The sequence below is a fragment of the Podarcis raffonei genome, chromosome 3 (genome assembly GCF_027172205.1).
Source record: "Podarcis raffonei isolate rPodRaf1 chromosome 3, rPodRaf1.pri, whole genome shotgun sequence".
In the NCBI taxonomy this organism is placed as follows: Eukaryota; Metazoa; Chordata; class Lepidosauria; order Squamata; family Lacertidae; genus Podarcis; species Podarcis raffonei.
The window spans coordinates 118188429-118202253 of NC_070604.1; the positions used below are offsets into that span (position 1 = coordinate 118188429).

General features: G+C 51.1%; 1 protein-coding gene across 1 annotated transcript; it reads left to right on the forward strand.

Annotated features, from left to right (window-relative positions):
* Window positions 1–2621: 2621 nt before the first annotated feature.
* Window positions 2622–13344, forward strand: LOC128411597 (uncharacterized). Its single transcript, XM_053384034.1, has 6 exons — window positions 2622–2811; window positions 3474–3522; window positions 4144–4192; window positions 6257–6358; window positions 7351–7847; window positions 9641–13344. The coding sequence occupies exons 1-6, from the start codon at window positions 2725–2727 to the stop codon at window positions 13342–13344; spliced, it is 4488 nt and encodes a 1495-aa protein (XP_053240009.1). The 5' UTR covers window positions 2622–2724.
* Window positions 13345–13825: the final 481 nt, after the last annotated feature.

A 13825-nucleotide genomic window follows, 5' to 3' on the forward strand; every position in this document is an offset into this window, starting at 1 on the left:
GGGATTTGAACCCTGATCTCCCAGGTCCTAAATCCCACACTCTAACCACTTGTTGTTGTTTAGTCGTTTAGTCGTGACCCCACGGACCAGAGCATGCCAGGCACTCCTGTCTTCCACTGCCTCCCACAGTTTGGTCAAACTCATGCTGGTAGCTTCGAGAACACTGTCCAACTATCTCGTGCTCTGTCGTCCCCTTCTCCTTGTGCCCTCCATCTTTCCCAACATCAGGGTCTTTTCCAGGGAGTCTTCTCTTCTCATGAGGTGGCCAAAGTATTGGAGCCTCAGCTTCACGATCTGTCCTTCCAGTGAGCGCTCAGGGCTGATTTCCTTCAGAATGGATCGGTTTGATCTTCTTGCAATCCATGGGACTCTCAAGAGTCTCCTCCAGCACCATAATTCAAAAGCATCCATTCTTCGGCGATCAGCCTTCTTTATGGTCCAGCTCTCTCTTCCATACATCACTACTTGGAGAACCATAGCTTTAACTATGCGGGCCTTTGTTGGCAAGGTGATGTCTCTGCTTTCTGCTTTTTAAGATGCTGACTCTAACTCCAGTATCCCTGCCAAGAAAACTCCATGGACAAGGACAACTCTAACCACTACACCACACCGTGCATTCCAGACAAGGGACAGGAAGAAGAGTGTCCCTCTCTGTGTGTTCTGCTTTCCTGCCACTCACCAACAGAAAGACCTCCCCCTCCGTAGGTCCACCGTGACTGACGGGCAGGCAAGGGGAAAGAACTGGGAGGAGAGAGAAGTCCCATTCAGCCTAGCAACCCTCCTCCTCTCAAGGCAGATATTGGCATGCACACTCCCTCTTTCTCCTCCTGGAAGGAGAGCGGTACCTTCAAACAGTTTAGGATGCCTCTGGCCCTAATATGCAGGATACTTCCAGCTCTACCATGCCATGATTCACACAAACCACCATACATTTAGCATCCGTGAAAAGTGGCCCTATGCATTTGGCAGTGTGGGAGTGTAGGGCTCCTCATTGGTTGTTGTTGGGGGAGATCCTGGATCGTTTTGGACTTCCGTGTGTGTGGAAGAACACTGTCCACATTCCTCCAGCAGCCAGGCTCTTCTCATTTCCTTACATTGTTCCCTTTAGTCAAAGTCAAGTAAAAGACCCCTGGACGGTTAAGTCTAGTCAAAGGCAACTATGGGGTGTGGCGCTCACCTCGCTTTTCAGACCAAGGGAGCCAGCATTTGTCCACATTGTCATGTGGCCAGCAGGACTAAATGGCTACTGGTGCACGGAGGACCGTGGCGAGTTCCAGAGCGCACAGAAATGCCATTCACCTTCCTGCCACAGTGGTACCTATTTATCTACTTGCACTGGTAAGCTTTCAAACTGCTATGTTGACAGGAGCTGGGACAGAGCAATGGGAGCTCACCCCATCTTACTTCAGTGCAGGCAGGGGGTGGGGGGCAAGCTAACTTAGGGGGGATGGAACATGCCCTGTTCTCCAACACCTCATTGGCACTGCCTACACTTATCTTGAAAATCTTTAACAACAACAAAAGTAAGGCTTTGACCAGCAACCCCCAACATCCAAGCAGATAAACCAAGCCTTATGAGGAACAGTTGAAGGAGCTGGGTATGTTTAGCCTGGAAAAGAGGAAACTGAGGGGAGATACGATAGCCATTTTCAAATATCTCAAGGGCAGTCACATGGAAGAGGGAACAAGCTTGTTTTCTCCTGCTCTGGAGGGTAACCAATGGCTTCAAGTTAGAAGAAAGAACATTCTGACTAAACATACAGAAAAACATTCTGATAGCAAGAGCTGTTCGACAGTGGAACGGTCTCTGTTATGTATTGAAGTTCTCACCCGGGCCACCAGGGGTATTGTGTATACAGTGGTACCTCGGGTTACATATGCTTCAGGTTACATACGCTTCAGGTTACAGACTCCTCTAACCCAGAAATAGTACCTCAGGTTAAGATCTTTGCTTCAGGATGAGAACAGAAATCGTGCTCCGCGGCGCAGCAGGAGGCCCCATTAGCTAAAGTGGTGCTTCAGGTTAAGAACAGTTTCAGGTTACGAACGGACCTCCAGAACGAATTAAGTACTTAACCCGAGGTACCACTGTATAGTTTTCACTCAGGTCCACGTCAGTTAATTTAGGCGAGGAATCCTGGGTTGTTGTTGTTACAATGTTGACAGCCGACTGCCTATAAAAGCAAGCCGGCTGAGGTGTTCAGTTCAGTTCAGTCCCAGCTTACTTATAAAGAACTACTTGGAGAAATCTCTGTGTCGTCTGCTATGCCCACCCACTACTTAATAGTCTCCCTTGGTTGGTGGTAGACTCTGCTTCCTTGGAGGTTTTCAAGCAGAGGTTGGAAGGCCATCTGTCAGGGATGCTTTAGCTGAGATTCCTGCATTGCAGGGGGTTGAACTTGATGACTCTAGTGGTCCTTTCCGACTCTAGAGTTCTATGATTCTGTGCTGCCCAAGGAAGGTGCCTCCCTCTGCCCAATGATAGGGCCAGCTCTGTGTGGCTGCCCCACAAGTTCCCTTTCTCAGAGCAGGCAGGAGGCTGCTCCAGGCTCATTGTGATGTCTGGCCAGTGTTCACAGAGCACCCGTCATCACCACCACTCTGGTCCAAGGAGCTGGTGGGCCTTTGTGATGTGGGCGTGACTACAAGAAGGGGACGCCTGGCTGGGCCCAGGAAGTACTCTTGCTCTCCAGGTCAACAGGCAGTTTTTTCTTCCCGCCAGAAATGAGCTGGTGTCACTGGGCCTTCGAGCTGATACAGCTCTTGATCTTCATCACTCTCTGGGTCTTCTGGGTGGCTGTGGCCTTGTGGGTAAGAGACTCTCCTCAGCGGAGGATCACAGAGAAGCCTCCCAGCCTGACTTCAAGGTCCCTGTAGAGCAGCCTTTCTCAACCTGTGGGTCCCCAGATGCTGTTGAACTACAACTCCCATCACCCCTAGCTAGCAAGGCCAGAGTTCAGGGATGATGGGAGTTGTAGTCCAACAACATCTGGGGACCCACAGGTTGAGAACCGCTGCTGTAGAGAAATGAATGGGCAGCAAGTGCAGCAAGCCCAGAACTGGGATTACATGCCCATGACTACTTGTCATAGTAAACAATCTACCCTTGGTTGCTGTTTTTGAACCATCATCAATGGAAGTCCTGCGTACAACACATTACAATCATCTAACTTGTAGGTTACTCGAGCATACACAACAGAAACCATGCTATCCCCATCCACATAGGTTCACCACCAAAGCTGACAGAAGACACTTTGTGTCACTGAGCTGCCTCCATTGACAAGGTTTACTGAGGACTTGTGTGGGACATGCAGGGGGTGGAGTCTGGGAGATAAAGGGTGTGCCTTAGCATATCGGGGGCGGGGCCTGATGGCACTGGGTGAGATCTCAGATGTACAGAAAAGGCTACAACTTACTTAAACTTTGTTGTTCACCTACCCAATGCTGTCTCCTTTTTACCTCTTGTGCAACAGGCTTGTAGCCCCAGGACCAGGTGGCTAAAGCTTCATGAGACATGGATTGGTGAGCAGTCAGTCTATTCCTTTAGTCTCTTTGGGGAAGGTAGCATAGCTGTCAACTTACAGATTTGAAAATAAGGGACCAGTAGCCTCAAAAATAAGGGATCAGCAGACAAAATAAGAGATTTTCCAGGCATAGGTATGTTCAACTTCTAAGCCCCTCCAAGCCAAAGGCAGAAAGCCCAGCCAGCAGCCAAACGAAGCCTCAAGCGGTGGTTCCCACAGCACAGCAAGCCAGCAAAGGGGATGCAGCAAGGAAAACCACCATCACTTCTCCGCTGGGAAGTGCTGAGCAAAGGCGAGTCCCCAGGAAACGCAGCCGACTTGATTGGCACAAAGCATGCAAACTCCACCCCCCCCAGTCGTTCTTAGGCTCCTTATTGGGTGAGCAACGCAGCCAAGCAACACAGTTGGAGCCTCCCTCCTCCCTGGCCGGCAGGGAGGGAGGGAGAGGAGCTGCTTCCTCTGAAACCCGGGAAATTTAAGGGACATCAGCAATAAGGAACAGCAGCGGGAAATGGCGCTGGGATAAGGGAGTTTCCCGCCAAATAAGGGACGGTTGACAGCTATGGAAGGTAGACTTGGATTGTTGGCCTTCACAAGCCTCTCTGTCTCTTGCTTTCAGCCTGCAACGGATTCTTTCAGAAAGAAAGCAAAGCAAGCAGCTCAAAGAAGTAAGTGGTAGCCAGTTTCCATTTCTCCCACTGCCCTCTGTAGCACCCTCCTTGCTGTCCCAAACCATTAGGCCACACCCCATGTCCCACCATATTTGGAGGAGAGGCGAATGTCCTGTGGCTGTGAAACACTTTCCTTTCTGTATTTAATTTTTATTTACTTATTTCTCCGGAGACTCTCCAAAATACATTATGAAAACCTGTATTTCTGTAAATACACAACTTATAACATTATACATCTGTAAAACACATTCCGATTAAGCGATCCACAAGTTAGTATAAACCTTTGGTACTGGTCTTTGGGTTTCCTGGAGAATTTGTAAATGAAATGAAGCACCGCTGTTCTTCCACAAATATATATTTGTACTTTGTTCCTCTTGTCAGTCTTAATTTGTGAATCAACTTTTTTGTAAGGGCAATGTGCCAAGCACTCAAATTTACACCATTTACCGTATTTTTCGCTCCATAAGGCACACCTGACTATAAGACGCACCTAGTTTTTAGAGGGGAAATCCAAGAAAAAAATATTATTTAAAGGGACCGCTGAGCAGAGCCTGTATGCATCCCAGGCTCTGCTCAGCGCTCCCTTTCACCAGCCGCATGGAGCATGTGTGCAGCGCTTGCAGGCTTTTCCCCGAGGAGGGAGAAGGGCAGCCCATCGCTGACGGGTGGCGGGATGAAGGCTCCCCATGCCCTGCGGAGGTTTTGCACAGCTAAGCCAGAAGCTAGAACAGCGAGAGGGAATGCTGCGCAGTGCTCCCTCTCGCTGTTCTGGCTTTTGGCTTAGCCGCGCAGCCTGCATTCGCTCCATAAGATGCACACACATTTCCCCTTACTTTTTAGGAGGGAAAAAGTGAGTCTTATAGAGTGAAAAATACGGTAAATCCTTCCAGAATGTGACTATAACCATGCTGACAGCCACTAGGAGAAATCCAGTCCAGCTTCTCATTTAAATACAGTGGTACCTCGGGTTAAGAACTCAATTCGTTCTGGAGGTCTGTTCTTAACCTGAAACTGTTCTTAACCTGAAGCACCACTTTAGCTAATGGGGCCTCCTGCTGCCACTGCGCCGCCGCTGCATGATTTCTGTTCTCATCCTGAAGCAAAGTTCTTAACCCGAGGTAATATTTCTGGGTTAGCGGAGTATGTAACCTGAAGCGTATGTAACCTGAAGCATATGTAACCTGAGGTACCACTGTATAAATTGAGTAGCTCAAGCTCTGGAGACTTCCTGACACGCTGGTGGGTAATTTTACTTATTTCATTTAACACTTGTCCTCAAAAAGTTGTCACTTTGGGGCATGTCCACCACAAGTGCCTATAGCTGCCTGCAACTTACTCTAAGATTCACCCCTGACTTCCATTTGAAGTCCATTTCCTGCATATGCTTTTTTTTTTAATCTACTGCAAATCATCCAGAAAGCTCCCTTCTGACTGTCCTTGCCCTATAGCAGTGGTTCTCAACCTGTGGGTCCCCAGATGTTGTTGGACTACAACTCCCATCGTTCCTAGCCAACATGACCAGTGGCCAGGGATGATGGGAGTTGTAGTCCAACAACATCTGAGGACCCACAGGTTGAACACCACTGCCCTATAGGATACTGAGGAGAACACATTGTCCTTCGATCCACCCCTGAGGTTAGCCTTCATGCCCTTGTGTGCTGTGCAAGGAAGCTTCATTATCATCTCAGTGGCTACTGACCTGATGGGCATGTTCTAACTTCACTGCCAGAGGCAACATGCTTCTAAACACCAGTTGCTGGAAACCACAGGAGGGGAGAGTGCTCTTGTACTCAGGTCCTTCTGGTGGACTTCCCACAGACATCTGGTTGGCTGCTGTGAGAACAGGATGCTGGACTAGATGGTCTACTGGCCTGATCCAGCAAGGCTCTTCTTATGATCTTGCATTAACACCAAATTAAAAGAAGTCCAATCTGTTTCTGATGATGCAGTCCAGGCATTCCAGCCTGGCCATGCTCAGTTCCCATCAGGTTTTGACAGCTGAACTGGCTACCAGATAGATCTTCCAAAGAATCCTTAGCCAGCCTGTCTCCTTCCCACCAGACTTCCAAAGCCAACTGAGATCTTGACCTTGGAGTGCAGACTGAGCTCTACAGAGGTGAACATCCCACCCCAACCGAAGGAGCTGGAGATGGATCTGGACTCGTAAGTCAGTGGACAATGGAGAAGGAGGGAGAGAGAGGGAGAGCAACAAGGTCTGGGGTGCAAAATAGGTATGATGTGGGGAGATCCATGGCTCAAACTTCCAACTAGGAATTGGGAAAGGAGGGGGAATTGCTGCATTTTAACGTGACCTTTCCTAATTTGCACCTCCTCAACCAATAGGCAAACCAAAGCATGCCAGACATAGAACACTAGAGTTGGAAACATAACTGTCAACTTTTCCCTTTTCTTGCGAGGAATCCTATTTGGAATAAGGGAATTTCCCTTTAAAAAAGGGAAATGTTGACAGCTATGATTAGAAGGGACCTCAAGGGTCATCCAGTCCAACCCACTGCAATGCAGAAATTATAGCTAAAGGATCCCTGGCTGATGATCATCCAGCCTCTGTTTAAAAACCTCCAATGAAGGAGAGTCCATCACCTTCTGAGTCTTTTCCACTGTCAAGCACCTCTTTGCATTGGATTGGTCTACCTGGTGTTTAGTGGGAATCTCCTTCTTTGAAGTTCGAATCTTGCTCCACCTTCCATGTGACAGCCATTTAATACTTGATATTTCTAATAAATACGTTTCTAAAATACACATTGTTGTTCGTGCTTTTGGCTAACATACACATTTCTGCAAGCAATTTCCCCTGATATAATGCATTTCTGCAATGTTATTTTCCACTATTATGTACATCTTCATGCACATTTTCTCCTTAATATATATGTTTTTGTACACATTCTTTAGTTGGGGAACTGCAAAAGCAACACCCACCTCTCTCTTTTATTTACTGCAGAGGTGAGGAACGTGTGGCCCTCCAGTTGCCGAACTACACATCCCATCAGCTCCAGCAAGCATGGCGAATGGCCAATGATTATGGGACTTGTAGTTCATCAACATCTGGTGTACCAAAGGTTCCCCACAGACCTGATTTACTGTATTCCACAGAGCCATAATTCTCATATCTGTTTGTGTGTGTTTCCGCCCATTAGAGTCCTGTCTAGTGTCTCCAGCACCTCCTTGGGCTCCCTCACATCCATCAGCAGCAATTGGTCTTTGTCCTCATCAAGCGATGATGTAATAAGCCTCCCAGACACGCCCCTCACCTCCTCACCATCCGCCCCAGAGGAAGATGGCCGGTACTCACCACTGCTTCACAGACCCTGTGGAGCTGGCCTCGAGGAACTCCACAGAGACCCCACGTCCCACCAGCCTGCTCAGTTCAACATCTGCCAGAAGGTGCTTCAGGAGTTGTGGGGAGAGCCCACGCCCAACTGGGAGTCCCTGAACGAACTGATCCCTGGTGCACCAAACCTCCAGCAAGCATCTGAGGTCACCAGCGAAACTGACTTTGACAGCATCTCCAGCAGAAGAAGCAGAGAGGAAGCTTTGAGCAAGTGGGAGAGACATCAGCCTCTGAGCGATCAGGAAGAAGTTCAGCGCAGCAGCTCATGGGAAATGTTCGCTGTTGTGCCCAGGCCCTCAAGCTGTGAGTAACAGGCCCCATTCTCACCCCCATTTTCACTAAATACAGTGGAATCTCGGGTTGCGAACGTGAGCCGTGTGGGAGGCACGTTTGCAAGCCTCAGTGCCACGTCTGTGCATGCACAGATCGCAATTTGGTGCTTCTGCGCATGCGCAAAGCACGATTTAGCACTTTTGCGCATGCGAGAGCGCCAAAACCCAGAAGTAACCTGTTCCGGTACTTCCGGGTTTGGTGCGGTGCGCAACCCGAAAACACATAACCTGAAGCATCTGTAACCCAAGGTACCACTGTACTCTTCTGCACATCATTGAGGAAGGTTGAAGATCTTCCAAGCATCTCTGCCTTCTACACACATGGAACATTCCTGGACAGGGGAACTGGCCATGTTGTAAGCTCTCCCCCTCCCCCTGTCATTCTAAGAGAAAACTGCTTCCCAAAGGAGTGAGACTTGAACCCAGAACCCTCTGGCCTGAGTCAAAAGTTGCTGTTGATGGTAGTGGTGGCAATTGCACTTGTTCATTTCTCACTACATAAAATGTCTCAAAGCAATTGCACAATTCAAAACCCATACAAATACGAAAGTTTAAATGAAACATCAAACAACGTTATTTTCTGAAACTGCTCATTTGGGGCACAGCGAGTGATGACCATAGAGACAAATTTGCACATGCCAAGTTATTTATTCATCTCCATTTGTGAATCACTTCCCATGAAGCAACTCAACGCAATGTAAAAGGTACATTCTGGTTGTAAATATGTTGTTTCCCCACAGATTCTTCTCCAAATCAGTTCTATTTGCTTTCCATTGTCTCCATTCATTACCCCCCCCCAAAAAAAAAACATATACAAGCCAACACAAATAAATGTGTTAATTTAATTCAATCCCCCCCCCAAAATCATTACCCACCTTGGGGCACAGGGGGGAGAGATTTGGGTTGGTACCCCATGGTTCTCCTCCACAGGGGTCAGTGGGGAGAGGCAACAAGGTTTGTCAGCCTTCCCATCACCAGAGTCAATGCAACTAACCAGGAGGAAGAGATGTGAGACAATGACCGCTCCCCACATCAAATGGGGGGCGCCTTTTGCATGGCTGTGCACAGCCCCCCCCCATCCCATGAGGCTCCCGGCAGTACAGCCTGGATTCACCCCCCGCCCAGCCTGGACACCTGGAGGTAGCCGCCTACCTCTGCCAGTTACCCAATCCCAGCTGGGGAGGCGTTGCCAGGAGAGAGTTGGCCAGGTAAGGGGAGGGATCGCCCTGCCCACACAATAGTGGACGGAACTTACCTGGGAGTTCTCAGGTTTCGCCCGGGGTTGGGGGGATCTCCGCCTGTCTGCGCAATGAGGAGGTTGGTGCAGTGTGAATGCACCAGCAGAGTCAAACCAGCACCACTGCTGGTGTGCTTTCATCACTCTGCCTTCTCTGCTGCCTCCCTCCTTCCCTTCTTCTTCCTGGTGACACTTGTGACAGGGGGTCAGGTAAACAACTACACCCCTCCTCAACAACTGCTACTGAAATGCTCTAACACAGCAGTTCTCAACCTGTGGGTCCCCAGATGTTGTTGAACTACAACTCCCATCGCCCCTAGCTAGCAAGGCCAGAGCTCAGGGATGATGGGAGTTGTAGTCCAACAACATCTGGGGACCCACAGGTTGAGAACCGCTGTTCTAACAGGTCAGGATTACCCTGGTCCCTGAATCCTCACCTTGACAATCCATCTGAGATGTTGTGACATTCTGGAGAAAGAACTGGTCCGTTTCTGACTACTTCCGCTTCTCTCTCTCCTCTCTCTCAGGTCCAAACTGCAACCCCCCAACTTCCCGAGTGTTTTCTGGTCAACCTTTGGCTCTGCCCACATCCGACAGCATCCGGGACAGGGTCTCACCTTCAGGGAACACCAAACCAGCTCATGTGAAAGCCACGGCCCAGCTTTTGGAAGAGATGATGTCGGAGGGAGCAGTTTCCTGGGAGGAGAGACCTGCCTTGCCCAAACACCCTTCCCAAAGGGGTCAGCTTCGTCACCGTAGATCCTGCTCAGCACTTGGGTCGGATGCCACCCAGCGCTTGGACTTCAATGTGAAGAAGAAGCAGATCCCAGAGATCTGGGGGGAGCCCACCCTCTCGACTAAGTCCCTGGCCAAACTGACATGCCAGGCTCCCCACTCCCCTTCCCCGGCCCGCTCTTCGAGCCCCCCACAGAGGGCTGAGAAGGAGAGAAGCAGGCAGTCTGGGCCCATGAGCATCAGTCCAACTAGTGTGAAAACCAGGGCCCAGCTTCTGGAGGCAATAATGTCAAGGGGAGGAACATCTTGGAAGGAGAGGCCTGCCTTGCCCAAACCTCATTCCCACAAGGCCCACCAAGCTCCCCGTGGTCCCTGCACAGCCATCAGCCCAGATACTGCTCAGCACTTGGAGTTCAACATGAAGAAGAAACAGATGCACAATCTCTGGGGAGAGCCCACTCCTTTGACTCACTCCCTGACGTGCCAGATCACCCGCTCCCCATCACCTGCACACTCCTGTAGCCCCCCACAGAGGGTTGAGGAGGAGGAGGAAGAGCTGTCTGAGCCAGCCAGGGCCCCCTCAAGGGGGCTTGCATCCCAAACTGTGAGGGGGTGTTATCCCCAGCCCATTCCCTTTACATTCTCCCAAAAGGGGAGTGCTGTCCAGGTGGCACCCAAGATAAGAGCAGAGGAAGGAAATGAATTCAGGGTAGCGAAAAGGGTCACCCTGCCTCCCACAAGACCAGGCTTTTCAGAGAGTTCTCTAAGGAGCAGGTTTGTAAGCAGAGGTAGAACTAGGCGCCCCAGGAGCAGCCACCTCACCAGCAAAAGCAGTCCAGGGATCCTTGGTGCCCCAGAGAAGAAAGTGAAGGCTTCAGGCATGATGGGTCGAGCTGAAAGCCTTGAAAGTAAGGAAGCCCAAAGCCGTCATGCTGGGAGAGAGAGTCAGAGGCAGCCCTCCAAGAGCAGCAGGAAGGTTAAGGCCATTTCACACCAAGGTGCATCCCATCTAAAAGACCACGGAATCTCTCCCAAGGAGCCTGTGCCCGTAGCAAAGCCTGGCAGTGCCCAGCTGGCACTTGGAGTCACGCTCCCTTTGCATCCAAGACAAGATGCCTTTCAACGGTTAGAAATCAGGAGGGCAGAGAAAATGATGGTCCCTGCACAGGAATCTGCACCTCAAGCTTCAAGGGCACCCCATTCTTCTTCCAAGAAGGAAATCGAGTTGTCAGAAAAAATGAAGGCCCCCGTGCAAGAATCTGCACCCCAACCCTCGATAAAGGAAGGTCCACAACCTGCACCTCACTTTTCCTCCAAGAAGCAAATCCAGCTGTCAGAGCAAATGGAGGCCCCCATGCAAGAATTCACACCCCACACCTCAATGGAGTGCCACCAACCGCCACCCCTCCCTTTCTCCAGTTCTGTCCAACACAAACTAGAAAGCAGTGCAGGCAGAGGCAGAGAGGGAAAGAGTCTTGTTCAAAAGGCAGAAGACAGTCCCTGCTCTGCAAGGCCTGACACGCCTATGGACCATGTAAGAAAGAGCCTTGCAGCTGGGGGTGAGCCTCACAACCCCATAGATAACAGACTCATCAGCCATGGCGGCATCCTGGAGAACCAAAGCAAGGGTGCCCCTTTCCATGTGATGGACTCAGCAGAGAGTCCTTGGGAAGTAGGAAGCTGCCAAGCAGGAGGAGAAAACACCCTGGACGACACGGACAGGAGAAAGGACATGTCCCATGAAGATCCACCCCAATTGATGGGCCACACAGTGAGTTTGGAGGAGAACCTCCCCAAGGAACCTTTTGCTATAGCAAAGGCCAGCGCTCCTGGGCAGGTGCTGATTGCCACAGATCCTGGGCACGAATGCCAAGGTGCTTTGCAACAAGATGGGGAAGGAGGACCACCCGTGGCAAAGCCACTCTTGTCCTCTGAGAAGGGCAGCAGGACATTAGAGCAAACCAAGTCCTCCTCACAGAGACCTGCCCCGGAGGTCCCCTATGCGACACTCTCCATTTCCGAGGAGAGTGGAAGCACAGCCCGAGCCACACTGAAGCCTGAAGCTAGAGAGGGAAGGGAATTCGGGCCAGCTACCAAGTTTCCGGCCAGCCCACTGCCCACGAGCCAAGTGGCAGCTCCAAAAGCAGTGCTGCCCTTTCAAGGCAACAGCAGTGGGACAACTGTGGCCAAGCTGTCCCCAAGCACTCAGGCACTCCGTGAGCTGCCCTCCCGCCAGCAGCTAAGCCGCTCCATCCTTGCCTCCCTGAGTGTGGAGCAGACAGTGGAGGACCTGCGGCTCAGCCTGGCACAAGGCCTAGAGATGGGCTACGGGGAGCTGCGGGCAGAGTACCCCGTGTGCCGGCAGTGCGGGAGCTGCAGCGCCATGTGCTCTCACCCGCGCACTCAGCAGGACCCCCTCCTGCACATCTTCCCACGGCTGACGGTGCGCAACGGGAATGTGCTGATGGGCCTGGACTTCCACCTGAAGATCAACAAGATCCACGCCAGGAAGTGGGGCCTGCCGGAGACGGCAGAGGAGGGAAAGGCGCAGGAGCAGCCCCCAGAGCGATGTGGTGGCGGCGGCAGCATCAAAGAGGGCATCTCCGCCAACCCAGGCCCCAGGATCCCTTGCAAGCCTTCTGGAGTGATGGTGCAGCATCTGCAAATGGGGACCCAAATCGAGGCCACCTCCTCCTCGGTCCAGGTTAGCCTTGGCAAGAAGCTGGCGGGCAAGGGCAAGTGCCTCCCACCACCCGGCTTGGAGCACCAACTCCAGCAGGGGCCTCCGCAAGCAGGACACCATCCGGGCAGGGGCCCAAAGGATGTACCCACAGCAGAGAAGCCCTCGAGGAACCCTGTGAAAAGGATGCTGCATGTCATCAAGCAGGCCTGGACCCGCATTCGAGGAAACAAGGAGAAATTGGTCCAGCCTCCCGAAAAGCGGGCTGCAGCTGGCACTCGTAGAAGACTGGGGACTCCGCCAGTCAAGGATTCCTCCCAGAAGCGCTCTACACGGGCCACTTCAGCAAACCCCAAAGCGTTGGGGTTTCTGGCTACCCAAGCAGCAACCACAGCAGCCGCCCCTCTGGGGCAGGCTCCCCCTATCTGCCGCGTGAGGCCTAGCAGCTCAGGAAACGTCAAGTGTTCTCCTCCTGTGCTGCCCCCAAGACCTTCCAGGCAACCTTCCTCCCAGTTGGGAGCTGCCCCTAGGAAGAGGGCAACCTCCAGGAAGCCCGCAGCCTATCCCACCGCACCAGCCTTTGGGGCCCCCCAGAAACCAGGGCTCGTTGTCAACCAAAAACCCTCTTTTGTACCCCCCGTGAATGTGGGGATGGCCCCGACAAAGCAGGTCGTCCCTCCGGCATCCTTCAAGAGCACCGGGGAGACAGGAAAAGCCCGCCCCAAGAAGGAGTCTCCTGGGACCACCAGGAAAGCAGGGTGTCCCCTTCCCAAAAGGGCACCCACTAAGAAAGTGTGGTTCCTCGCCAGTAAATGAGCAGCTGTTCCTTTTCTCCCAACCTGCTGATGCTTTGCTGGAGCACCTTAAATGACTCAGTGGAGACCAACCTCCCTGGTGCAGATCAAAGAATGCTTATATCACAAGGGGGCAGCATGTTCATATTTATAAAATAAATATGTTGCATTTGAGACTCTGGAAAGGTATGTCTTACAAGTAGGGATGAGTGAATCTGTCCGTTTTTGGTTTCTCGTTTGTCCTACCTTAAGTTCAGCTCTCAACATTTGCACGTGAAAATTCAAACTTTAATTGTGTTTTTTCTCTCTGCAATTTTGCTCGATACATGCTTTATTGTAGTATTTCCTTCTGATACACCTTTGTATGTTATTTTCAGTCATATATGCATTTTTATGTGCACTTTGCCATAACAGATACATGTTCGTACACATTACCTGGCTGGAGAACTGTGTTGCAAAACACATGCGAAATTCAAGGGATCTCTGCAATACAGTTGGCTGGA

What these genes read in the sequence shown, in the direction of transcription:
- LOC128411597 (XM_053384034.1), top strand. Translation starts at nt 2,725, where the DNA reads ATGAGCTGGTGTCACTGGGCCTTCGAGCTGATACAGCTCTTGATCTTC. An exon ending in AAAGCAAGCAGCTCAAAGAA is followed by an intron (nt 4,193 to 6,256) that starts GTAAGTGGTAGC and finishes CCTTCCCACCAG; the next exon opens with ACTTCCAAAGCCAACTGAGA. An exon ending in CTGGAGATGGATCTGGACTC is followed by an intron (nt 6,359 to 7,350) that starts GTAAGTCAGTGG and finishes TCCGCCCATTAG; the next exon opens with AGTCCTGTCTAGTGTCTCCA.